The sequence below is a fragment of the Sus scrofa genome, chromosome 10, assembly GCF_054392235.1.
Source record: "Sus scrofa isolate SSC_HxYL_T2T_F1_AM1 chromosome 10, Sscrofa_HxYL_maternal_Yorkshire_Landrace_v2.0, whole genome shotgun sequence".
NCBI classification, from domain to species: domain Eukaryota; kingdom Metazoa; phylum Chordata; class Mammalia; order Artiodactyla; family Suidae; genus Sus; species Sus scrofa.
Window position 1 is genome coordinate 20297788 of NC_139392.1, and position 25849 is coordinate 20323636.

At 45.8% G+C, this 25849-nt stretch overlaps 1 protein-coding gene and 1 long non-coding RNA gene across 7 annotated transcripts in view; both read left to right on the forward strand.

Moving 5' to 3' along the window:
* EFCAB2 (EF-hand calcium binding domain 2) overlaps positions 1-15355 on the forward strand; it is a 96959-nt gene extending 81604 nt beyond the window's left edge. For all 6 annotated transcript variants that reach the window (XM_005653792.4, XM_084979358.1, XM_084979361.1 and 3 more), the window contains 4 exons: positions 8651-8730; positions 9327-9369; positions 9481-9547; positions 14206-15355. In XM_005653792.4, coding sequence (XP_005653849.3) covers positions 8651-8730; positions 9327-9369; positions 9481-9547; positions 14206-14321 — 306 coding nt within the window. In that variant the 3' untranslated portion in view covers positions 14322-15355. The remainder of the gene's footprint in view (positions 1-8650; positions 8731-9326; positions 9370-9480; positions 9548-14205) is intronic.
* Positions 15356-18456: 3101 nt separating this feature from the next.
* LOC146398849 (uncharacterized) lies at positions 18457-25190 on the forward strand. The gene is made up of 3 exons (XR_014817524.1): positions 18457-18649; positions 20049-20386; positions 24231-25190. It is a non-coding gene; the product is annotated as an uncharacterized LOC146398849 (long non-coding RNA).
* Positions 25191-25849: the final 659 nt, after the last annotated feature.

Genomic DNA, 25849 nt, shown 5'->3' on the forward strand with positions numbered 1-25849 from the left:
CTGATTCATGTGCTCAGAAATTCCAAGTTTACAGTAATTCCGAGTTTGTAGAAATTCCAAGTTTAACGTATTTTAAAACTGTTGTAGCTGGTAATCATCCATTCAGCAAATAGTTTTTGAGCAAGGATACAAAGGCACAAGAAAACTTCTTTCGAAGCCCCATCCTAACTTGACTCAAAATAGTTTTGAACATCGTAACAATTGTGAACATCAAAAATTTGAATACACGTGCATTTAATTTTTATTATTATTATTATTTTTTTTGTCTTTTTAGGGCCATACCCACAGCATATGGAAGTTCAGGCTAAGGGTCTAATCGGAGCTGCAGCTGCCGGCCTACACTACAGCCACAGCAACGCAGGATCTGAGCTGCAACTGTGACCCACACTGCAGCTCACGGCAACACTGGATCCTTCATCCACTGAGCGAGGCCAGGGATGGAACCTGAGTCCTCATGGATACTAGGCAGATTCGTTTCCACGGAGCCATGACAGGAACTCCCAAAACACTAACATTTAAGAAATGTCATATACTACAGCATGGATGAAACTGGACAATATTATGCCATGTGAAAATGCTAGTCAGCAAAAAGACAAATATTTCATGATTCTACTTACAAGAGGTATCTAAAATAGTCAAACTCTTAGACACAGGAAGTCTTATTGAAGATACACTAAGAGTTTGAATAAAACTGTTACATAAAATGTAAAAATACATAAATGTAGAAATAAAGAGTGATATTTTTTAAATTAACATGTCAGAAATGTTGTTATTTATTTATTTTTTAAAATTTTTTTAGGGTCGTAGGTGTGACATATGGAAGTTCCCAGGCTAGGGGTCGAATCAGACCTACAGCTGCCAGCCTACACCACAACCACAGCAATGCTGGATCCCAGCCTCATCTGTGGCGACCTACACCACAGCTTACTGCAAGCCAGATCCTTAAGCCACTGAGGGAGGCCAGGGATCGAACCTGCATCCTCACTGACACTATGTCGGGTTCTTAATCTGTGAGCCACAGTGGGAACTCCCCTGATTTTAACTATACTGGTGCACCTAATAAGGTGTATACAGTGTTCAGATAGTTATTGTGCCGACCAAAACTTTACCAAATCTCAACCCAGGTTAGAGCTTTTCCTCCAATCTTATTGCAACACAATTTTAAATAATTGCTTTTGATATAAATGGGTAGAAGAGTACCTTGGTGGGGACAATTGCTTCCGCCGTACTACCTCTGTCAAATTGGAGAGGGCTGTACTGGGGGTGAGGACAGACATCCAGGGCCCGGGTGGAGAGAAACTGACACCGAAGGGTCAGAAACAATTAGCATAGCTGGAGCCCCTTACCCACTCCACACCCAGAGGGTGACGGGGAAGTTAATGGCTTCACAGCCACTGCATCCTGCATCTCTTCAAATTGTAGCAACTCACAGTTGGAAGGGACCTTATCGATTACATGGTTTAGTCACCTGTTGTTTCTTACAGTCTCTGCTAGTCCAGCCAAAAGATGACTCAGACTTTTTTGATACTTCCAGTAATAAGAAAGGGATTTCCAACCCAAAGGATTACATATCCCAGTTTTTGCACAACAGCCTCTGAAATGTTTGGAGTCAAAACTTTTTCTAAAGCAGGTGGCCTTAAGATTTTTCATTTGTAAAGATCATATAATCGGCAAATACCAATGAATTTTTGCTATTATTTTCTTCTATCGAAAGTAGATATTTTCTAAATTGTATTTATTTTGGGTTTGAAACATGATTTATGTCAAAGGAGTGCAGGGACTCCTGTGATGGCTCAGCTGGTTAAGGACGGGGTGTTGTCACTGCTCTGGTGAGAGAGTTGGATCCCTGGCCAGGGAACTTCCACATGCCACAGGCGTGGCTGGAAAAAAAAAAATTTGTATATGTGCTATTCAAGTCTGACTTGAAATATCTCATGGCCGAGATATTTTTTATGCTAAGTAGTTAAAAAAAAAAACTAAAACAAAAACCAAAACTCATATGTGTATCTTAGTTGATGACCTGGAACTAGATGAAATGTAGGTGCTTATAAACCATCTTAACTCCTGGTGTTATCTTGCTTTTGTGGAGCATGAAATAGTTCAGTTTATTGACTTGATTGTGTGGCACTGGGGAGAAGTGAATTTTCACTGTGTTTTACTGTGCCCATTCAGTGAGTTCAGTATTAAAATAAAAAAATGCTTTGATAAGAAAAGAGATGGCCTGATGGTTTCACTGTGGGAATGGGGAAGGAACTCTGGGCTGTGATCCCATCAGAACACCTGACTTATTCTGAGCACCAAGAAGGGCAGGTCACCTCCCTGTGCCCAAATTTCCTCAGATGCAAAGTAGAGGAAGGAAATTGACTTTTGCCAAAGCAGAGTGAGAAACACTATATGCCTCATGCTTTGAGACTTAAATATTGATTTAAAAAAAAAAATCCCATAGTATTTAGACATTTACTGAGACTTCTGTGTATTGAGCAGGAGGCTGCAAAGAGGCTGTGGACTGTGTGAAGGCACCGGGCTGGCCTTGTGGAGGGGGCCCCTTTGTGCAACAGGAAAGCAGTGTGCTTCCCTCAGGTCGCCTGTGCCACCATAGTTCTTAGAGGAGGAGAAGCTAGGTATCTGAGACAAACATCTGCTAGCATGCCGTCAGGATGAATTCTCTGTCTGAGTTCCCTGGCGGCCTACCAGTTTAGGACCCAGTGTTGTCAATGCTCTAGCACGGGTTCGATCCCTGGTCCGGAACTTCTGCATGCCGCAGGTGCAGCCAAAAAAACAGATGAATTCGCTATAAATAAATAATACTTGAAGGCTAAGCTGGGGGATCTTCCTGCCAAGAGGCTTTCTTTCTTTGCTTTCATAGGTGCTGCCACGGTTCCTTTCCAATCATGACCTCCTTTCCAGCACACTCGCCTTTCTCTTAGATGAAACAAACTAGATTTTTTACTTCCTTTGCCTACTTCCTGTTTGCTTGTAACCCGAAATGTTTGTTTTCTTTTGTTTTTGTCCTTTGTAGAGGAGGGAGGTGTCTGGTGGCTGTCTGCACCCCTCCCTCTCCTCTGGGCCCAAAGAGGCAAGTGGGGGGACGGACAGCAGAGGCGAGGCATTGCCACTGCCGATCCCCGTGCCCATCTTCTAGGCAGGGGGCGGGGCGAGGGTAGATACGCCCGAGCAGTTGAGTTCATGCCCGCCCCCTTCCACGTGGCATTTTACAGACAGGAGGCGGGATCAGGGCTCAAAGTTCTGTAAGGACAGGTCCATGTGGGGGTCAAGGAGGATGTGTCCCAAGTTTTCGAACCAGAGGTTGATTTTATTAGGAGGAGGTGTCCTTACACAATATAGAACCAAAGTACTTGGAGTTCCCATTGTGGCTCATCAGTAACAAACCCAGAGAGTATCCATGAGGTTGTGGGTTCCATCCCTGACCTGACTCCTGACTCAGTGGGTTAAGGATCTGGCAGTACCATGAGCTTTGGTGTAGGTTGCAGATACGGCTCAGATCCTGTGTTGCTGTGGCTGTAGTGTATTCCTCCCCTAGCCTGGGAACTTCCTTATGCCAGATGTGCGGCCCTAAAAAGACCAAAAAAAAAAAAAAGAATCATAAGTGTGTACGCTATTGATAAAAATAAGATAATTATAATAATTCAAGGTTCAGGAAGCACCTTTATGTCATATCTCATGTAACCTTTACTACCGCCATGGAAAGTGGATGTTACTGTCCTCCCTGTATTTTACAAACACAGATGCTAGGGGATGAATTTTAATGAGAATATTTTAAATTCTGCTTGGCCTAACAGGGTAACTGTATTGTGGTGTTTTCTATGAGAGGGCATTATCGAATTTCTTGCAAGAATTTAACCATACAGAAGTTAGGTGGTTGTTCCTGTGTGACTTTGCCGTGAGTAAAGAAATGGCCGGGAATTCCTAGTCTTTCCAAACATGTCTACTGTGAGTTAGGGACTCTTTCTTGGATTTATTTCCTTATAAGTTGGTTAATTGAGTTTTTTTTCCTGGAGAAAGCAGGTCTGAACTGCATCATTTTCTCTGTTTCAATTCTATAAAATCAGTTCTCAATTTTGAGTATTTGCTTCACTAATCTTCAGTTGATAAATATAGGGACTTATGCTTTATGATAATGATTTAAAGTCTTTGGATCAAAATCTGCCACACAGGAGTTCCCGTCGTGGTGCAGTGGTTAACAAATCCGACTAGGGACCATGAAGTTGTGGGTTCGATCCCTGGCCTTGCTCAGTGAGTTAAGGATCCAGCATTGCCATGAGCTGTGGTGTTGGTTGCAGACATGGCTCAGATCCTGCCTTGCTGTGGCTGGGGCGTAGGCCAGTGGCTATAGCTCCAATTAGACCCCTAGCCTGGGAACCTCCATCTGCCGCAGGAGCGGTCCTAGAAAAGACAAAAAGACAAAAATAAATAAATAAATAAAAGTTGCCAAACATATCTAGAATGTACATACATATACGGATGTGTATATGGAAGTGTGTGTGTGTGTGTGTGTGTGTGTGTATATGTATGTATACATATGTACATTTTGCTAGAGCTGTTGTAACAAAGTACCATCAACAGTGGCTTAAACAAGAGAAATTTATTATCTCACAGCTCTGGAAGTTCAAGGATGGAATCCAGATGTTGGCAGGGTTGGTTCCTTCTGTTGGCCATGAGAGAAGGATCTGTTCCAGGTCTTTCTCCTTGGCTTGTGGATGGTTTATCTTCATGTTCCCATGTACGTTCTCCCTACGTACATGTGTCTCTGTGTCCACATTTCTCTTTCCCTCTCTCTACTTTTTTTTTTTTTTTTTTTTTTTTTTTTTTTTTTTGCTTTTTAGGGCCACACCTACGGCATGTGGAAGTTCTCAGGCTAGGGGGCTAATTGGAGCTACAGCTGCCAGCCTACCCCACAGCCACAGCAATGCCAGATCTGAGCTGCATCTGCGACCTACACCACAACTCACGGCAACACTGGGTCCTTTCACCCGCTGAGCGAGGCCCGGAATCAAACCCAAAACCTCATGGTTCCTAGTCGGATTCCCTTCTGCTGCACCACGACGGGAACTCGCCAAATCTTATTTCTTTAAGGATGCCAGTTATATTGGATTAGGCCCACCTTAATGATCTCATTTTAACTTGATTACCTCAGCAAATACCTTCTCTTCAACTAAGTCACGTTCTGAGATACTGAACGGTCAGGATTTCAACATATGAATTTTGGGAGGGTGTAACTCAACCCATAACTCCATTTCTCTCTATATGTATGTATATATATGTATATATATATATATACTATGAAAATAGTTCATCATTTGATATTTTCTATTAAATCTTACAGGCATTTTAATATATGTGGGTTTAAATAATCACTGAGTCATCATTGCATAACATTTCTAGAAAGCAGTGTTTTTGTCCTTTCTGACTCATGGCTTCATAACGTTAACTAGTTTGTCCTACACCAGAAAAAATAGAACCACCTCTCATTCTCCTCTCTTCCCACCCATTTCCAGATTGCCAGGAGTGGTATCCTGCCCTGCTCTTCTTATTTCTCTTATTTTTAAAAATTTTTTATTATATTGATCCACAACATTCTATCAGCTTCTGCCGTTCAGTCCTCTTGTTTCTTTTTGATGATGGAGAAATGTGTCATATTTTTAAAGTGCCTTTTAGAAAAGCCAATGGAATCTAAGTAAAGCCTGAGGTTTAGTAAATAATAATGCATCAAAATGGTTCATTAGTTGTGACAATGAACCAGCTATAGCTGTAAGGTTTAATAATAGAGGAAGCTGGGGAGGGGTAGATAGGAACTGTGTACTGTCTTTACAGCTTTTCTGTAAATCTAAAACTAGATTGAAATACCTCACTCAGTGGGTTAAGGATCCAGCGTGGCCGTGAGCTATGGTAGGTCATAGACAAGGCTCAGATCCTGTGTGGCTGTGGCTGTGGCTGTGGTGTAGGCCGGCAGCTGCAGCTCCAACTTGACCCTTAGCCTGGGAACTTCCATATGCCGTATGTGCAGCCCTAAAAAAAAAAAAATTAAAAAAAACTAGCCTGAAATAAGTGAATTTAAATATTTGAAAACTTTTTGTAGTATAAATATCTTGTATATATTATATAGTTCATTAATGCTGTATTTAGAAATATGTAATTGTATTTTTTATTTATTTATTTTTTGTCTATTTGCTATTTCTTGGGCTGCTTCCGTGGCATATGGAGGTTCCCAGGCTAAGGGTCGAATCGGAGCTGTAGCCACCGGCCTACACCAGAGCCACAGCAACGCGGGATCCGAGCCGCGTCTGCAACCTACACCACAGCTCAGGGCAACACCGGATCGTCAACCCACTGAGCAAGGGCAGGGATCGAACCCCCAACCTCATGGTTCCTAGTCGAATTCGTTAACCACTGCGCCACGACGGGAACTCCCCTGTAATTGTATTTTTTTATTACTCAATGAATTTATCACATCTGTAGTTGTATAATGATCATCACAATCCAGTTTCACAGGATTTCCATCCCAAAGCCCAAGCACATCCCTCCGCCCCCCAACCTGTCTCCTCCGGAGACCATAAGTTTTTCCAGTGTCTGTGAGTCATCATCTGTTCTGCAAAGAAGTTCAGTCTGTCCTTTTTTCAGATTCTACATGTCAGTGAAAGCATTGGATGTTGGTGTCTCATCGTATGACTGACTTCACTTAGCATCATAATTTCTAGGTCCATCCGTGTTGCTAAAAATGCCGGTATTTCGTTCCTTTTAATGGCTGAGTCATGTTCCATTGTGTATATGTACCGCCTCTTCTTGATCCACTCCTCTGTCGATGGACATTTAGGTTGTTTCCACGTCTTGGCTATTGTACATAGTGCTGCAATGAGCATTGGAGTACATGTGTCTTTTCGTTAATTGTATTGTTTTTATGCCATTGCTCATACGTCTCCTAGTACAAAAGAGTGAATTAGTTGTGGCCTGTAGAGGACAGTATTGAGTCATAGAGTTTCACAATAAGCCCAAGTTGAAGATGGACTGACATGTTTTTCTTCATAGTTTTTAACCACAAGGCCTCTGTTTATGATCCCTCTTAAAAAAAAAAAAAAAAAGGTCAAGGAGTGTGTGTGCCTCTTCTGCTATCCTCATTCATCAAAGAGCTGCTTTCACTTATTATTTTTGTAGTTTTGGCTCACACAGAGCTATCAGGCCACCACGATCTGCAGAGTTTTGGCCCATGTTCGGAGCACCAAGTGCTTATGGAAGTTGTGTGGGCGCTGCGGGCCGGGGGTTGGCGTGATGAGGCACCCTGGATGTGTTTGTGACTTCGCACATGAAGGAGAGAGTGCTATCGAGTTGAACTCCCTTTGGAAAAACTAAAAACAGTGTGTAGATTGACGAGGAGGTGCATAAAATAAAGAGTTTCGATCTTTCAAGGACAATGACTATTTGTTTTGCAGTGGTTTGTTGGGAGGTGGGGAGAAAGAAGCAAATCATTGCTCTAGCTTCTGGAGTCAGTTTCTGGACTAATCAGAAGAGAAATTCAACATTTTAATTGAAAAAGTATCCCTCCAACGGCAGTCTCATGAGACTGATGTTTTATTTTTAAGAGGCTTGTGGGGTTGGGAGTTACAGAGTGCTACGCAAGCACATCAAAGCCAGATGAACGTTAATTTGCAAAAATGCTTGCCTTGGGTCGAGGGGCAGCTAAAATCCATTGCTGATGTATTGATGGGCTCAGAACTTCTGAAACACATCGTTCTGTCATTAGATGGATGACACTTTTTGCTGATAGTGGAGTCCGCATGCCACACTCATACTAGGTGAGAATCTAGTATAAACATTAAAAAATAGTTGTCATTTGGTGACATCGTGTTCCACTTAGCAGCACCTATAGATTTCTTACCTTTTGTTCAAAGAATAAATCTTTTGAAATCTCCACTGTTAAATTGGGATATATGAGTCTTTTAATAGGCGTTTTGAAAGGGAGTGGAAAATTTACAGTTCCTCGTAAATAGCCTGACATGAAAGTTAAAATCAATAGTGTATTGTTCAGCCACGCCATCAAAACTGAACCTTAAGGGCGTGAGTCTTTCTCATTCTCATCTAATAGAGCTGGCTCCCCAAAATTCTTTCCTAGGTGTGGTCTTCTCTTAATTAGTGGCGATATAACGATGTGCCACAGACCATCTGGTTATTTCAGAAATGTTACAATGTTTGCCCTGTGCTTTGGTCCTAGAGATAGTGACTGGTCCCCTAAGCTGGTGTCTTACCCAGTGTCCCTTATCTCAGGGAAGAGCATCACTCCATCCCCTTCATGCAAGTCTGAATCCTGAAAGTGGTCCCCGACTTCTCTTTTTTCTTTTCCTTGCCTGTAGTAGCTGCAGCACCAGGTTTTATTAGTTTTACTTCTTCTTGTTTTTTTTTTTTTTAGGCACACACACATGGCATATGGACATTCCCAAGCTGGGGGTCACATTAGAGCTGCAGCTGCTGCAGCAGCCAGCCGTGTCTGTGACCTCACCACAGCTCAGCTCACGGCAACGCCGGGTCCTTAACCCACTGAGCGAGGCCAGGGATCGAACCCACAGCCTCATGGTTCCCAATCGGATTCATTTCTGCTGCGCCACGATGGGATTTCCTACTTTTTTAATTGAATGTTTAGGTAGAGGAGGAAGAACCCACTGGCTACATTCGATATGAAAAATTTCTTCCCGTGATGACTGAAGTACTGCTGGAAAGAAGGTAAGAAAGTCAGTGCAGTTGTTAAGGTGAGGTAATGATTAGAACTGCATTAATTTCACAGCACCTGGCCTTTTCACTTGGTGTATTGTACTCACCCAGTACCTATCATAAGAGAGCTTCCTTCTAATATTTCTCTGTATCTCTGATATGTGCTCAAAAATATCCACCACGTCAGTATTAACTAGTAAAGTATAATTAAAGGAGAAATGAGCTACAAAAAGCATAAATCAACAGCATTCTTATTATCTTCTGTTTCAAATTATCATGGATAAGAATTAACCCTAATTATTTTTCTAGAGAGAGCATAGCATTAGCTTACCGTAGTTGGTTTACTGTAGAAATTTGGTTCCCAAGTAGAGTGATTTCCATAATGATGAAAAAAGCAAATAGATAATATCAAACATGCCACTGATTTTTAACTAAGTATTCCCTGTGGGTATGGAGTGCTTTCAACTTTATCATCTAGAAAGCAAAAAATATTTCAGTGATGGAAATATTATCCTAGTATCTTAGCAGCTTTTTAAAAAATGTGATCATTTGTTATGTAGCGACTGAGCTAAATACTGTGGTATATGCTCTTTTTATTGCATAATTAGATACAGGCCAATTCCAGAAGATATCCTTCTTCGAGCTTTCGAGGTATGTAAGCTCCATATTTTATATGCATATTTATATTTATATGAAAAATTCATCATGGAGAATTTATTCATCAAACAAAAAATATAATATCTGTCTTTCCTTTCCCCTGAGGTGTTAGATCCAGCTAAACGTGGATTTCTTACTAAGGAAGAACTGATCAAGTATATGACTGAAGAAGGTGAGAGTGGTTTATTACTTATCTTTTAAAATTTTTTAAAAATTAAAAAAAAATTTTTTTTGGTCTTTTTAGGGCCGCACCCGTGGCTTATGGAGGTTCCCAGGCTAGGGGTCTGATCAGAGCTGTAGCCCCTGGCCCACGCCACAGCCACAGCAACGTGGGCCCTGAGCCGGGTCTGCGACCTACACCACAGCTCACGGCAATGTCGGATCCTTAACACACTGAGCAAGGCCAGGGATCAAACCCGCATCCTCATGGACACACACACGTATACATACTACCTGCAAATGTGTATATGTCAACTTATTTCCTTTAGGAATTCACTCTGCTTAGGCTGATGTGTAAGTTTGTTTTCCCTGAGTGTCAGTAGCCTGAATGTCAACATTCTCTCCAAAGCTTTCTCATATCCATCACCTCCCCTTTCCCCATATAAGGTTAGAGCTCTTTGTTCAGGTGACTAGTTCACAGACGAGTCCGGAATGCTTGGGAGCTGCTGATCACTGGAGCCGATCAGAAATGCAGGGTGGGAGTTCCCGTCGTGGCGAAGTTGTTAACGAATCCGACTAGGAACCATGAGGTTGCGGGTTTGATCCCTGGCCTCGCTCGGTGGGTTAAGGATCCGGCGTTGCCCTGAGCTGTGGTGTAGGTTGCAGACGCGGCTCGGATCCCGAGTTGCTGTGGCTGTGGTGTAGGCCGGTGGCTACTGGTCCGATTAGACCCCTAGCTTGGGAATCTCCATATGCCGCGGAAGTGGTCCTAGAAAAGGCAAAAAGACAAAAAAAAAAAAAAAAAAAAAGTGCAGGGTGATGCATAGGGAAGACCAAGACTGTGTCTCTGTGTGCCACTGGCCGGGCCATTGACCTGATCCACTGTTTGAGAGAACCCAGGGGTGAGGGTGAGAGTGACATGATCGTCAGAGCTACTGCCCAAGAATTCATGACAGTGTTAAAATCACCTTAGGGATTAACTTTGATGGCAGTGGTACGTTTCGAAGCCTAAGGATTAATTTCAGGAAAGTAAATCCTAGGTTATATCAGGCAATGTGAATTTAGTCGCAATGGCCAAGACCATCGATATCATTAGTGTGGTGTGCCTCCTGGGTGTGGGTGAGGGACACTGGTCCAATGATAGGAAGATCTGCCCCCCTTCTCAAGGATATTATAGTTTTATTGGAGGAAATAAAACCAACTTATAAAACAATTCAAAATACAAGACAAACGTTCCGGTCGTGGCTCAGTGGAAATGAATCTGACGAGCCTCCATTAGGAGGGCAGGTTCGATCCCTGGCCTCGCTCAGTGGATTAGGGATCCGGCATTTGCCGTGAGCTATGGTGTAGGTCACACATGAAGCTCGGATCCTGTGTTGCTGTGGCTATGGTGTAGGCCAGCGGCTACAGCTCTGATTTGACCCGTAGCCTGGGAACCTCCATAAGCCATAACAACAAAAAAAGACAGAATATAAGACAATAGAAAAAAGTGAGTGTCACAGGATCCATGTGGGCTGGGCCAGCCTGGAAAGCTTTATCTGGGAAGATGTAGAGAGAAAATAGGTTTCTTAAGATGATAGAATTTCTGTGGATGAGTTATTGAGAGCAGGGGTAGAATCTTATGTATAATCGCACCCCACACATAGTAAGTCTCAGGGCAATGTTTGTTGAATGACTGAATGAATGAAAGAGGAGATGAATGTGGAATGGGCTAATGGGCTGATCGGGGGAGACCTAGATGGATGAAAAGGATGAACACAAACTGGAAGGTAGGAATGAACTTGCTATTTCAGGAGCGTGTGAGAAGAGCGGGCCCAGAGGGTCTTGTTGGCCAGCAGCAGGCAGTGAATCTGGACAAGTTTCCTGGGACTAGATAGTGGCGGCCTGGGTGCAGGAGTTGAGAATTCATCCTGAGGGCAGTGGAGAAGCATTGTGCGGTTTTGAGCAGGTGAGTCACGTGATGTAGGAGGGATTGTGGAAAGGCCGATCTTGTGCCGGTCGGCTTGTCAGAGGAGTGAGAAAGAGCTTAGACTGGGGAGACCAGTCAGGAGGCTGGTTGAGCACTTTGAAGGACCCTAACAAGGGCTGGCTGGGGCTGTGGCCGTGGCCGTGGAAACGGAAAGAAGGGTTGGATCCAACAGGACCATCTGCAGCAGGGTCCTCAGGTTATGCTGCGTGGCAGGTGCAGGGGACAAAGATGCGAGCTGGGTCAAATGACCAGGCTCGGGCTTGGACGGTGGCTATGGTGCTGATGCTACGGACTGAAATCCGGGAATCGGGAACAGGCTGCAGCGGATACAGACACAGTGCAGCTTTTCACAGGACACACAGATTAGGAATCCGTTTGAGCATATGCGTTCCAAACACCCAGGATATTGTATGATGAACGTAATAAATCACATTGATTCAAGTTCCTCCCGGACAGAATCCACACGCATCCTGTGTGTGTATTGTGTTGGACAGTGTTTGGCAGCAGGGGTGATCTCAAAAAAAGTTTTTAAACAGGCACATATAGCTGCCTGTGTGCCAGGCAGTGGTCTAAAGGCCATTCAAATAGTAACACTTTTAATCCTCGTAACAAGCCTATGAGATACGTACTATTATCCCCTCCGTTTTATAGACAGGGACCCTGGGAACACAGAGAGCTCGAGTGACTTGCCTGGGACCTTAAAGCTAACGAGACCGTCCAGCAGCTGAACCCAAGCAGTCAGGCTCCCAAGCTTATGCCTTTAATCCCTGCGCTCTTTCCCTCCATTCTTCATCGGACCCCGCACGTCTCTTTCCTTATCCAGGGAAGCAGCAACCACCTTCCATATGTCACTGTGAGCGAGGCCTTGCTCCCCGCAGGAGCGTGTGCTTGTTGAGTTCATGGACCTTGAGGTGGACGTGGGGCATGCAGACCCCAGTTCCAGCACTCACCCCGGGGGCCTGCCTGCCTTTTTTCTTTGTGTGCTGTGTGGAGAGAACAGTTCTTACCATTCCTGAGTAGTTCTTGATAAATGTTTGTTGTCATTATTCTCATAAGGACTTATATGGTACCCGTCAAAATTCATTGGTAGTGGATCTAATATTTAACTGTCAGTTTATAAGAAAGATGCAGAATTTGTCTTTTTAAAGCATTTTAGACATTCTTTCTTTCCTTAGGATATAAGCATGATTTCAGAAGAACTCAGCACATACCCCTTAGTTTTTTTGTTTGTTTTTTGTTTTTTGTCTTTTTGTCTTTTTCAGGGCCACACCTGCAGCATATGGAGGTTCCCAGGCTAGGGGTCAAATCGGAGCTACAGCTGCTGGCCTACACCAGAGCCACAGCAATGCCAGATCCGAGCTACATCTGCGACCTATACCACAGCTCACGGCAATGCCGGATCCTTAACCCACTGAGTGAGGCCAGGGATTGAACCTGAAACCTCATGGTTCCTAGTGGGATTCGTTTCTGCTGCACCATGACGGGGACTCCCTCCTTGGTTTTTTTTGTTTGTTTGTTTGCTTTTTTTTTTTTTCCTTGTTTTTAGGGCTGCACCTATGGAACATGGAGGTTCCCAGGCTAGGGGGCCCAATCAGAGCTGTAGCTGCCGACCTACACCACAGCCACAGCAATGCCAGATCCGAGCTGCATCCATGACCTACACCACATCTAATGGCAATGCTGGATCCTTTAACTCGCTGCACGAGGCGAGGGATCAAACCCACATCCTCATGGATACTAGTCGGGTTTATAATTCACTGAGCCACAATGGGAACTCCCACCTCCCCTTTGTTTGATGATACTGTCCTCATTGTCATCAGAAGCCCCACCTGCACAATTTCTATATTATCAACTGAAGTTTGTAGTGGCAGGTAACCTAAACTCGGAAGGTAGGTAATCCTCAGGCCTCGGTAATTTTCCTGCTTGGATTAAGACTCTTTTGGGGTGAGGTGGTGATGTGGGTGTTTCTGTCTGTTCATTTACTACCAGGACAAAGTTCTGTCTTAAACAGACAACAGCCTTTCCAACGTTCTTGCTGAGTTTGCTTTGCATCTTGGTGCAACCAAGATCCTAAGCCGGCCTCCAGCAGTCACCTGAGTCCCTCTAAAGCCCACAGATTTTCTACCCAACTCTTGCTTTCATTTGACAGCAACGCTGGGCCAAACTCTAACAAAGACGACTGTATTCAAAAGGCTGGTGAATGGCCTCTGACCAGGGTGCAGCTGGATCACTCAGCTGGCCTGCTGGTTGGAAACTCTTCATGGATAGTGGTAGAGTTTCAAGCCTCTGCTCTCTGCTCTTCAGCATTTCTCTCTTCGTCCCCTTCCTAAGTATAATGATTAACCCCTCTGTAAACCTGCGACTTCAGGCTAATCCTTTGGCAGCTTTAGCCATTTAAGTCAATAAACAACCTCATTCATGATGTTTTTACATCCTCCTGCTGTTTTGGCTGCAACAGTTGATTCTGTCATATTGAGTTATGATATCTGCAAGGGAAAAATAACTCCAAAACTTGCCGGGGGTACAACAGCCTGCCCTTTGACCCTCTGAACTGTCTCGATGTGCCGGCTTTATGGTCCCAGGGAGAGCCAGCGGGGGTGGGTGGGTGGGGGGACTCCATGGCAGTTCAGCAGGCCAGTGGCACAAGGAAGAAGAAACTTCGGAGGATTGTAAGTGATGAGTGTCCTTCTTCTCCCTCCCAGGTGAGCCTTTTTCTCAGGAGGAAATGGAAGAAATGCTGTCTGCCGCGATTGATCCCGAATCGAATGCCATTCACTACAAGGACTACATCACAATGATGGTGATCGATGACAATTAAACACCCTAAAGACTTCATTTCTGATTGAAAGGAGCATTTTAAGAATTCCCTGTCCTTGTTAATTTCACACTTTATCTTATAATCCATACATATGCCAATTAACGCTTTGTGATAACTGTCTCAAGATACTTTTTTTCTTTCTTTTTTTTTTATTCAATGAGTTGTATAATGATCATCACAATCCAATTTTATAGGATTTCCATCCCACAACCCAAGCACATCCCCCCGCCCTCCGAACTGTCTCCTTTGGAAACCATAAGTTTTTCAATGTCCGTGAGTCAGCATCTGTTCTGCAAAGAAGTTCTGTCTGTCCTTTTTTCAGATTCCACATGTCAGTGAAAGCATTGGATGTTGGTGTCTCATTGTATGGCTGACTTCACTTAGCATCATAATTTCTAGGTCCATCCGTGTTGCTAAAAATGCCAGTATTTCGTTCCTTTTAATGGCTGAGTCATATTCCGTTGTGTATATGTACCACATCTTCTTGATCTACTGCTCTGTCGATGGACATTTAGGTTGTTTCCATGTCTTGGCTATTGCAAATAGTGCTGCAATGAACATCGGAGTACATGTGTGTTTGCGAGTCATGGTTTTCTCTGGATAGATGCCCAGGATTGGGATTGCTAGATCAAATGGTAGTTCTATTTTCAGTTTTCTGAGGCATCTCCATACTGTTTTCCACAGTGGTTGCACCAATTTACAAGCCCACCAACAGTGTCCTAGGGTTCCTTTTTCTCCACACCCTCTCCAGCACTTATTGTTTGTAGACTCTTGGATGATGGCCATTCTGGCTGGTGTAAGGTGGTACCTCATCGTGGTTTTGATTTGCATTTCTCTAATGATGAGTGATGCTGAACATCTTTTCAAGATACTTTGTTTTTTAAAGGTGATCATAACAATTTAAAACATTTATTTAGTATGGCGAGCCTTTATGGAATGACAAATTGCTAATTATTTAAAAACTTTTTAAAGGATTTTATAGTATTATCCATGGATTGTCAATTTTCTACAATAAAACACAGGTTACTTTCAAATTAGTTAAGCTGACAAAATGAATAACCGCAAGTTTGGCATATAAAGCTCTTGGGAGGGGGCAGAATGACTACAAATTGAAAATGGCAATGTGATGACAGCTTCTTTTTAAAACTACAAACACTTCAGCCATCAGAACGTGGAAGGAGAGTTATTGAAATGGATATTAATTATTAGCTTACGAGAGCCAATTACAAAGCTTATTTGAGTGACTTAGGGTAAAAATTTAAATTTGCTCATCTAGCATGTTGCCATTCATGGAAGAGCTAAAGGAGTTAAGCTAATTGACTCTTGAGAAAAGAAGACGGGTTGGAAATGGATAACGTAAGGGCGTGGTCGTTCTCTTCCGGTCTTTCGAATTGTTGCTGATTCAGAAGAGCTGTCATGAGAATATTGTCTTGACTACTGAATAAGAATCTTGAGGAATTTTCTGGTGTGCGGGAGGTGCAGCTGTGGAAAGAGCAGAATAAACTTATCTGAGGTACGAAGAGTCACATGGAAAAGCAGAGGGGAGAATAAGGTAAAGGAAAAAGAATGCTCGTCCGTAACTGGTATATTCTTTTAGACACACACACACTGATTTTTTATATACATGGTGCATATATATTCCTATAATCCGTTAATGTTGCCCGTGATTCTTCTTCCTCGGCATGCAGGGGGCTGCTGCTGAAGAGACTTGATCACTGTGCATTTATTCATGACACATTTACTGAGAATGAGAAGCTCATGTCCCGAGAGCTGGTGTTTCACTGTGAACCAGCCCCTAACTAGTCAGGATCACAGTCGGTGAGGAAGACCCGCAGGTCATCCGGCAGCCACATTTCAGACAGGGCACCGTCAGGAAGCTGTGGAAGTGCCCACCAGCGCCACCGACTCAGCTTGGCATGGGGAGCTTTCTGGGAGATAGAAGATTCCAGTGAGCAGAGAAGGCTTTCCAGAACAGGTGGCACTTGACTTAAAGATGAGTCCTCGTGTGGAGTGGGCAGCAGGGCTCAGGGTATTTCAGAAGAGGAGCAACAAGTACCAGCAAATCCAGAGGCGTCATTAAACATGGCGCAAGTTTATGGGAACATGGGACTTTAAAGCAGTTTGGTATGTTGGGAGCATAGGAGACTTGGGGGCACGGGAGGTGAAATAGGAGTGGTAGACGGGAGCTGTACCATTAAGGCTGTTGGGATAGGTGTACAGTTAAGGCTGTAGTGTTAGAGTTTGGACTTTTTGCTGAAGATCATGGAGAAAGAAAGGCCATTTGTACACGGCTTGGAGATGGACTGGAAGAGGGCAGGCTGGCAGTAGGGAGACCAGGGGTTGGCCTGTTTGTTGGTTAGATTGGAAAAGGCGGGCGTGAGTGCCAGGTTTCTGGCTTGGACAGTGCATGGGTTATAGTGTCATTCATTCAGATGAGAAATCCGAGAAGCACGTCGGGGTGGGGGGGCGACCCCGACCTGGGGCTTGAGGAGCTCGGGAGACGCCCAGGGGGAGACATTCAGTAATCAGTTGGGTCATTAGGAGGGACATCTGAGCAAAGACCTGGATTTGGGAGTTCTCAGCTTTTAGGCAGTAGTTCATGCCTGGGGAAGAAAAGGGAAGACGCCCTTGGGGGAGCCATGGGGAACCACAGCATGTGGGGGAGCAGAGGAAGGGGGGCCACAAGGGCCTGGGAGGGGGAACCGGCCAGGAGGGGAAGCGGGGGAGAAGCATCCTGGAAGCCGATGACAAGGAGGAGGCCGTAACCAGCTGTGTCACATGTCGTGGGGATTTTGAGCTGAATTAAAGGCCAGAAGACGTCCATTAGGCTTGGCAGCAGAGGGTTCATGGATGAGCTTTGTCCCTGGAGAAGTGACAGGGTACACAGTTGAGTGGGGACATGAGGAAGTCGAGCACAGGGCACAGGTACACGGCAGTGAGAGGGGACGCAGCGCTGCAGCCAGCCAGCAGGCTGAGGGACTTGTCTTTGGCGGGTGGGCCTCATGTGGGCACTTTGACCTTCAAAGGGCAGAGCCGGGAGAAGGGGAATGAGGGCAGATTCCTGGGTGAAATGGGGTTGGCTTTGGGTGGGTCGGAGCCATGAGCCGACGACTCACCTGGTCCTTCCCAGGTGGCCTCTAGCTGCTTTCTGAGTGAGGCAGGTGGCAGGGTACAGGGCTTGAGAAGCATGGGAAGATGTGGAAAGATCTCTGGTGGGAAGTGGGAGAAAGAGTGGAACAAGAGTGTGTTTAAGGGTATAAGAAGGGAGTTCCCGTCGTGGATCAGCGGTTACCAACCCGACGAGTATCCATGAGGATGCAGGTTCGATCCCTGGCCTCGCTCAGCGGGTTACGGATCCGGCATTGCCGTGAGCTGTGGTGTGGGTCACAGACGCCGCTTGGACCTGGCGTGGCTGTGGCTGTGGTGTAGGCGGGCAGCTGCAGCTCCGATTCGAGCCCTAGCCTGGGAACTTCCAAGTGCCGTGGGCGTGGCCTTAAAAAGACAAAGAAAAAAAATAATCCTGGAGGATTTGTTCAGTAACTGAGGCTCAGGAGCATGTTGATTCCAGGTTAAGGTCTGTCACCTGGATGAGATGGACGCAACCAAAGGTCCAGGGAGTGGAGGTGTTCGTTTGTTCACAAGAAAGCAGTCAGAGGAGGGGTGGTCTGCGGGGTCCAGTCGGTAGCGGTGGACAGAGGAGGAGGCTACTGGCTGGAGAGGCGGGCAGGCCTTAGGACCTCCAGGGGCAAATGGCTTGTGTGGAGGGAGCAGGAGGGGACTGGCTTTCCTGCCATTCCCGAGAAAAAGCATAATTTGCTTGACATTTGGCTTCCCGGTGCTCTTAGAATGCTCTTTCATTCTCCTCTGTTATTATTATAGTTCATACGGGCTGTTCGCCATGTGCTGGGCACTGATCTGAGTGCTCCACATATTAGCTCATTTAATCCTCACAGCTGCCCAGTGAGACAGGTGATGCTATGTCCCCACCTTGCACTGAGGTGGTAGCAGAGAAGTTACAGGCTCTAAGGGGTTGTACTCACCAGCTTGCTAGGTTATGTTGTGATAACAAACAACCCCAAATCTCAATGGCTTACTACAGTAAGAGGTTTTTGTTGTTGTTGTTGTTTTTTATTAGGGCCGTAGCTGCGACATGTGGACGTTTCCAGGCTAGGAGTCGAATCATAGCTTCTGATGCCACCCTACACCATGGCTACAGCAATATGGGATCCAAGTCATGTCCTCAACCTACACCGAAGCTCAGGGCAATGCTGGATCCTTAACCCACTGAGCGAGGCCAGGGATCGAACCCACGTCCTCATGGATACTAGGTGGGTTCGTTACCTCTGACCTACAACAGGAACTCCAGTAACAGTTCTTTTTTGTTCATGTTTTAATGTCACCCGGGGTCGGTTGGGACTCTGCTTCTCCTGCCATCGTGGTCCAGCTTATCTGCTTTGTAAGCAGGGTGGAGCATACGTCCAGGTTTACCCCGCGTCGTCTCAGTCTGCACTTCTCCCAGTGTACTTGTTAATAGGTCTCCCTCTTAAAAGGGTCCCCGTTTAGATGGTTAATATGCGGTCATCCCATTTAGAAAAACTGAATAAAAATGATGGTGGGGGGAGTTCCCGTTGTGGCTCAGTGGTAAGGAACCTGACTAGTATCCATGAGGCTGCGTGTTGGATCCCTGGCCTCGCTCAGTGGGTTAAGGATCCAGCGTTGCCGTGAGCTGTGGTATAGGCGGCAGCTGCAGCTCTGATTCGACCCCTAGCCTGGGAACTTCTATATGCCGCGGGCGTGGCCCTAGAAAGGCAAAAAAAAAAAAGAGAGAGAGAGAGAGAGAGCAGGCCAGCACGAGCGCTGGCAAGGACTCATCGGTTCCGGAGAGCTTTATGGAAAATAGCTGCAGAGTGTAATTCTGAGAGTCGTTTCTCCCTTCGCCAGTTTCCCCCGCGATTGTGCCGGGTGAGATCACTCGCTTCGCCGAGCACTGGACAGGGGTGTGAGCCACAGGCCCGCAGGCCGGGGCCAGGGTGGAGAAGCAGAAGGAAGGGGGTTTGGTGACCCCAGAGCGTTCACAGACCAGCCGTGTGTGATAGGCGACACACTGTAGCCGGGCGGGAGGGTGCCAGAGATGAGAAGCACCCTGCAGGTGGCAGTGTCCCCAGGGCAGAGCGCTCAGCAGCGGCGGCCAGCACCAACTCGTAGCCTGGAAGCGTGTGCTGGTGTCCGCTGCCAAGGCCCAGGCACGGGCTTGTTGGGAGCTCACAGGACGGCTCCTGGTTGTCGTCTTTAAGCCCAGGGCCCTGGGGGTGTGACCCTGCATGACCCCTGGGAAATCCGGGCTGCTGAATTCGCCCAGTGTCTTCATAACTAGTGACCTCGTGGGCTCCTTTCAAGGAGGGGCCCCCATCGCAGAAGGTTGCCTTCGGATTGGGGATCCCCCCAACCTGGGGTCTCACCTTGTAGAATCCGTTCGGAAGTTCTGACTGATGACAAACTTCATGTCCTATCTCAAGGAAATTCTTTCTCTTTAGTCATCCTGAGAGTTAGCTTTAATGGAATAAGATTCGTTTTTAATCTTTAGCACCAATTTGGCTGTTTTTCTAAGGCAGCCGGCTTCCTACAGAAATCTCCTTGTTGCAGAATAAATATGGCATTTTTGCAAAAGGAACATTTCTCTTATGCTCTAACCATTGCACTTCACCTTTTACCTCTCCCTCACCTTAGCCCTCAGCATCTAATTTAAATCATAGTGGCATGTGCCTGGCAAGAACGTTCCAGAAACTTTGCTTGACCTCCTGACTCCAGCCTTCTGCAGAGCCCGCCCCACCCCACCCCCTGCTTTGGAAAGGGGTCTGTTCTCACCTCTGGGCTGCGTGACTCAGCTCAGGTGCAGGCCTGCCAGTCTGGAGATCCTTGCGCCCTGCTCCCCGCTTGACCTGTGACTCACTCAGGATCAGCTCTGTCTGGAAGATAAAGAGCCCAACTGTAGTTCTTCTCGAACCTTCCAAAAGCGGCGCAGATGTAGTCCCCTTTGCACAGACCAGATGTCCACGTGTCAAATGGTAAGAGATGAAAAAGAATGTCCAAGAAAGCAGGCCGGTTGGGATTTTCGCTGGCAGGCTTATTTTCTGTGGAGTGGAGTGTGTTTAGGGGTTTCTCTCCTTCCTTCCTTTCCCTTTTCTAACTGCTGCCACTTGAGAAAGTACCTTGGGCGTTCCCGTCGTGGCTCAGTGGAAAGGAATCCGACTAGGAACCTTGAGGTTGCGGGTTCAATCTCTGGCCTGGCCCAGTGGGTTACCATGAGCTGTGGTGTAGGTTGCAGACGTGGCTCTCGGATCTGGCATTGCTGTGGCTGTGGTGTGGGCTGGCAGCTGTAGCTCTGATTTGACCCCTAGCCTGGGAACCTCCATGTGCCATGGGTGCGGCCCTAAAAAGACCAAAAAAAAAAAAAAAAAAAAAAAAAGTACCTTATTTATACAGCCAATTCCCTATAGAAGATGAATGTCACTCCATTGCCTGTCTGGGGAGGTTAAATAAACAGAGGCCCTCATGGTCATACGTGCCCCGCCTCATGCCAGGCATGACTGTCTCCGAGGCCTGCGTGTTTCTCAAAGTGTAGCTTACCAATCACCTACTCAGAAGCATCTGGGGGGGTGGGGGGTGCTTGTTAGAAATTCCGACTCCTGAGCCCCCTTCCAAACCCCTGCAGATGGGGTCCAGGGACCCACATTTTCAGGCATTCTCTGGGGAGTCTTATGTACCCTATAGTGGAAGAACCACTGTCTGAGGCTGTGTAATACTGTGAAAGTGTGGGATTTAGAATTAGGCTCTGCCACTTGGTGGTTAGAGGATTGTCACAGACTTAATATTGCGGAGTCTCTGCATCTTCTTTGTAAAGCAGAAAGAACACCTGTCTTCCAGGGCTGGTGTGTAAATGAGATAATGAAAGTGAAAATTCTTTAAAGATTAAAGTGTGACAGAAATGATTATTTACAGAAAACCAGCAAGGGAGGGAGGAAGGGAAGGAGCAAAGGGAGAGGAGGAGGGAGGGCGAGACAGACAGACAGACCTGCTGCCTGCGTATAGACAGAGGATGGGCACGTGGGTAGGTAATGATTTAATCTGTGGGATGAGGGAGGTGAGTCGCTTGGAGGTACAGGTGGAAAGATAGCAGGAGATTTGCTCTCAGGGTGTTATCAGAGGCTGCTTTGTATCTAGACTGTGGAATTAGGAAGTTTTAGGAGGGTGGTTTGTCTTTTTAAAAAAAGATTGTAAAAATTAGGTAGTACAGGGAGTTCCTGTCGTGGCTCAGCAATAACAAACCCAACTAGCATCCATGAGGATGGGGGTTCCATCCCTGGCTTTGCTTAGTGGTTAAGGATCCTGTGTTGCCGTGAGCTTCGATGTAGGTCGCAAATGAGGCTTGGATCCCAAGTTGCTGTGGCTGTGGTGTAGGCCAGCAACTGTAGCTCTGATTTGACCCCTAGCCTGGGAACCTCCATATGCCTCGGGTGTGGGCCTAAAAAAAATAATAATAATCAGGCACCACAAAATTTACCATCTGAACCATTTTTAAAGTGCACAGCTCAGTAGTGTTAAGTATATTCACGTCGTTGTGAAATAGATCTCCAGGACTTCTCATCTTGCTCATCTGAAATGCTCTGCCATCACCACCTCTGCACCAGCTCCCCCAGCCCCCCAGCTCCTTACAACCACCAACCTCCTTTGTTTCTGTGAGTTAGGCTACTCTGGGGACCTCGTGTAGGTGGAATTACACAGTATTTGTCCTGTGACTGGCTTATCTCACTTAGCATAGTGTCTTCAAGGTTCATCCATCAGGTAGCATGTGTCAGAGTTTTCTTTCTCTTCTGTTTTCTTTCTTTCTTTCTTTCTTTTTTTTTTTTTGGTCTTTTTTTTGGGGGGGCCACACCCGCAGCATATGGAGGTTCCCAGGCCAGGGGGCAAAATCAGAGCTGTAGCCTCCAGCCTATGCCACAGCCACAGCAACACGGGATCCAAGCCACGTCTGTGACCTACACCACAGCTCATGGCAGTGCTGGATCCTTAACCCACCGAGCAAGGCCAAGGATCGAACCTGTGTCCTCATGGGTGCTAGTCAGGTTTGTTTCCACTGAGCCACGACGGGAACTCCTGTGTTTTTCTCTTATCGGCCATACCGGCAGCATATGGAAATTCCCAGGCCGAGGATCGAATCCGTGCTGCAGCTGTGACCTACGCCACAGCTGCAGCAACGCTGGACCCTTAACCTACTATGTTGGGCCAGGGATCAAACCCACACTGCCTCAGAGACAAAGCTGGATCCTTAACCTGCTGTGCCACAGTGGCAACTCCAGAGTTTCCTTCCTTTTAACGGCTGAATAACATTCCCGGATATGTACATGCCACATTTTTTTTTTTTTAAACTCTGCAAGTTTATTTATTTTTTTCACTTTAAAAGTGGGTAATTTTATTTTTTTAATTTTTAATTTTTTTAATAATTTTTTTTTATTTTCCCACTGTATATGCCACATTTCGTTTATGCATTCATCCCTCGGGGGACACTTGTGTGGTTTTTGCGTCTTGCCTCTTGGGAGTAATACTGCCATGAAGATGAGCATGCAGATACCTTTTTGAGATCCTCCCCTCAGTTCTTTTGGATACATACCTATAGTGAGATTGCATATAGCGATCTTTCTTCTTAAAAAAAAAAAAAAAAAAAAAAAAAAAAACTGCCCTCAGTCATGGTGTTTTAGGGCACCAGGAATTATTCACCTCACCTACTGGAAAAAATTCTTACTCCTTTGAAGAAATAGTGTTTTATTTTTCTGAAAAAAAATTCACAAAGTTGAAAACTCAGGGCCACCTCTAGTTTTTTGGAGAAAAAGATAAAACAGCGTATTTTAAAATTCAGGACATAGTTTTATTTGAGTGGCTGTACAAAGTGCCAAATAATCTCTTGATGCTTCCCTTGGAAGTGTTCAGTTACTCAGTAAGATATCTTGAAAGAGGCTTCTAAGTGTTTATGACAATGTTTATGGAATTAATTAAAGTATGGACTGAGGATTACCTGACTTGAAGTATAGCTTTAAAAATGTCCAGGGTTGCTTTTGTGTTCTGAATGCTTAGATTTAAATACCTTGGTAAGTTGGGGGGACTCGGTTCCAAGTCTGGTTACCTGCTTAAGGCATGATACTTACTGACTTAGTCAGACTTCTTGTTAGTGACGGAAAAGGTAAATCTATGTTCCAGCCAGTCTTCTGGATAATTTACAGTACTTCCTTTTTTTTTTTTTTTTTGGTCCCTTTGGCCTTGCTAGGGTTGCTCCCTCAGCGTATAGAGGCTCCCAGGCTAGGGGTTGAAGGGAGCTGTAGCCACCTGCCTACACCAGCCACAGCAACGCCGAATCCTTAACCCACTGAGCAAGGCCAGGGATCGAACCCGCAACCTCATGTTCCTAGTCAGATTCGTTAACCACTGTGCCATGATGGGAACTCCTACAGTATTTCTTAGTTGCTTCTCATCAAATGAAATTAGACTATCATGGTTTTTACCCTGGAGTAGAATTGTAACCCTGCCATTTTCTGGAAGTTCACTGCTGCTTAGATTATTAGTATTCTTTTCTTTTTTTTGAGGAAACTCCATACTGTTTTCCACAGTGGTTGCACCAGCTACATTCTCACCAACAATGTAGAACTATGGGGTCAATGGAAAAGAGTTGGGCACTTGTTTAAAAAGTCTGTTGTTAATGGGTTTTCAAGCTCTCTCAGAGAAAAATTATTCTCATAGCCCAAACCCTCTTCAGCATTTTTTGTTAATTTTGCCAATGCGATAAAAAAATAATCTCATTGATTTTTTTTTTTTTTTTTTGAAACTTGCCTTCCGCTGATTACTTGAGCTTCCTAAAAGGCTTATGACAATGTGCACTGAAGAAGTCCATCGGATGGATTAGCTCAAGGCGGCACCAGCCTTGAGCCACACGGATTGTTTCCTGCGGGACAGAAGCAAGAAGCCCTCTGGTTGCTGGGAAACGGAGGCCGCAAAGCAGAGCGCGGCCGGCAGAACCCAGTGCAGCACTTTCACTCCCAAGGTCTGTCACTCAGAGAAGGCGATTGGTGAGAATGAGCCACTGTCGCACAGAACCGCCAGCAGGAGGCGTCCCAGATATTCACGCAAAGAAATAGGAATCAGGGAAATAAACGTGCAAATGAGAAGTGAAGGACAGTCACCAAAGCCAGAACAGGGGCCGACTGGCCGTCTGCTCCACCGCCACCTTCATGGGACAGGGTGTGCTTCCCCACTTGCTGCATTTGCGCATTCAGTTAACACTTTTTTGAATGCCTACCCCGTGCCAGACCCTGCTCTGGGCCCGCAGTCCTTGTCCTTGAGAGACTTCAGTCAATGGGGGAGAGAGACAAGTAATTCTAGCACGCAGTAGGTCTAAGCAATGCTTGCAAAGCGCTTCAGGATCAGAGCAGAGGGCAGCCAGCTCTGCCGGTGGGACTCACGGAGGACCTCACGGAGGAAGTTAACGGATGAACCAAAAATAGCTTCTGTGCTCATATTGGCGGTATTGCTGCTGCCTGCTGGGTGGGAGAGAATGTTCCGGAACGGGATGGCTTGAGGCTTTTGCTAAAAGAGAAGTACAGCATGGCTTAGGGGGCTAAAGGGACTGCTTTTGGATCCCAGCTGGGCCAGGTACAGGATATGTGACCTGGGAAAAGTCACTTGACATGTCTGTACTCTGTCGCCCAGCTACTCATAGCTACCGCGCAGGGTCATTCTGAGCATAACCGCGACCTGCACTTACTTGATGAGCGGTACCTACCATTACACAGCGCTCAGTAAATATCTATTGAATGATGAGTATAGATATTTTCTCTCTATGCTAAATCTTTTATTTATTTATTTAACCTTTTAGGGCCGCACCTGCGGCATATGGTGTGGTTCCCAGGCCAGGGGTCTAATCAGAGCTGCAGCTGCCTGTCTACACCACAGCCACAGCAACACCAGATCCGAGCCGCATCTGCAACCTACACCACAGCTCGTGGCAACGCTGGATCCTTAACTCACTGAGCAAGACCAGAGATCGAACCCATGTCCTCATGGATCGTAGTTGGGTTCGTTACTGCTGAGCCACAGCAGGAACTCCAGGACGTGTATTTTTAATGTCATTCATCTCATAGGATTTATTTGGTGATACTCTGTGCTAGGAACGGCTGTAGTAAACAAAGCCCCGCCCTTATGGAACTTAAATTCTCCTTGGGGAGACAGGCAGCCAATCACTAGACGTACCTGTCATGTAGGGACGAGCTTTGTGGAGAAAAACAAAGCAAAGGCGGGGTAAGAGAGCGCTGGGGCCGCCTTCTGGCTGGAGTGCTGTGGGTGTCCTCTGAGGAGGTGACATGTGACCAGTGCCCTGGAAGCCAGCAGGGAGCACGGGGAATGAGCATTCCTGCAGCGAGGACATCACATGCCACGCATTGGGCAGCTCGAAGGAGCAGCCAGGAGGCCACCTGGGCTGTGGC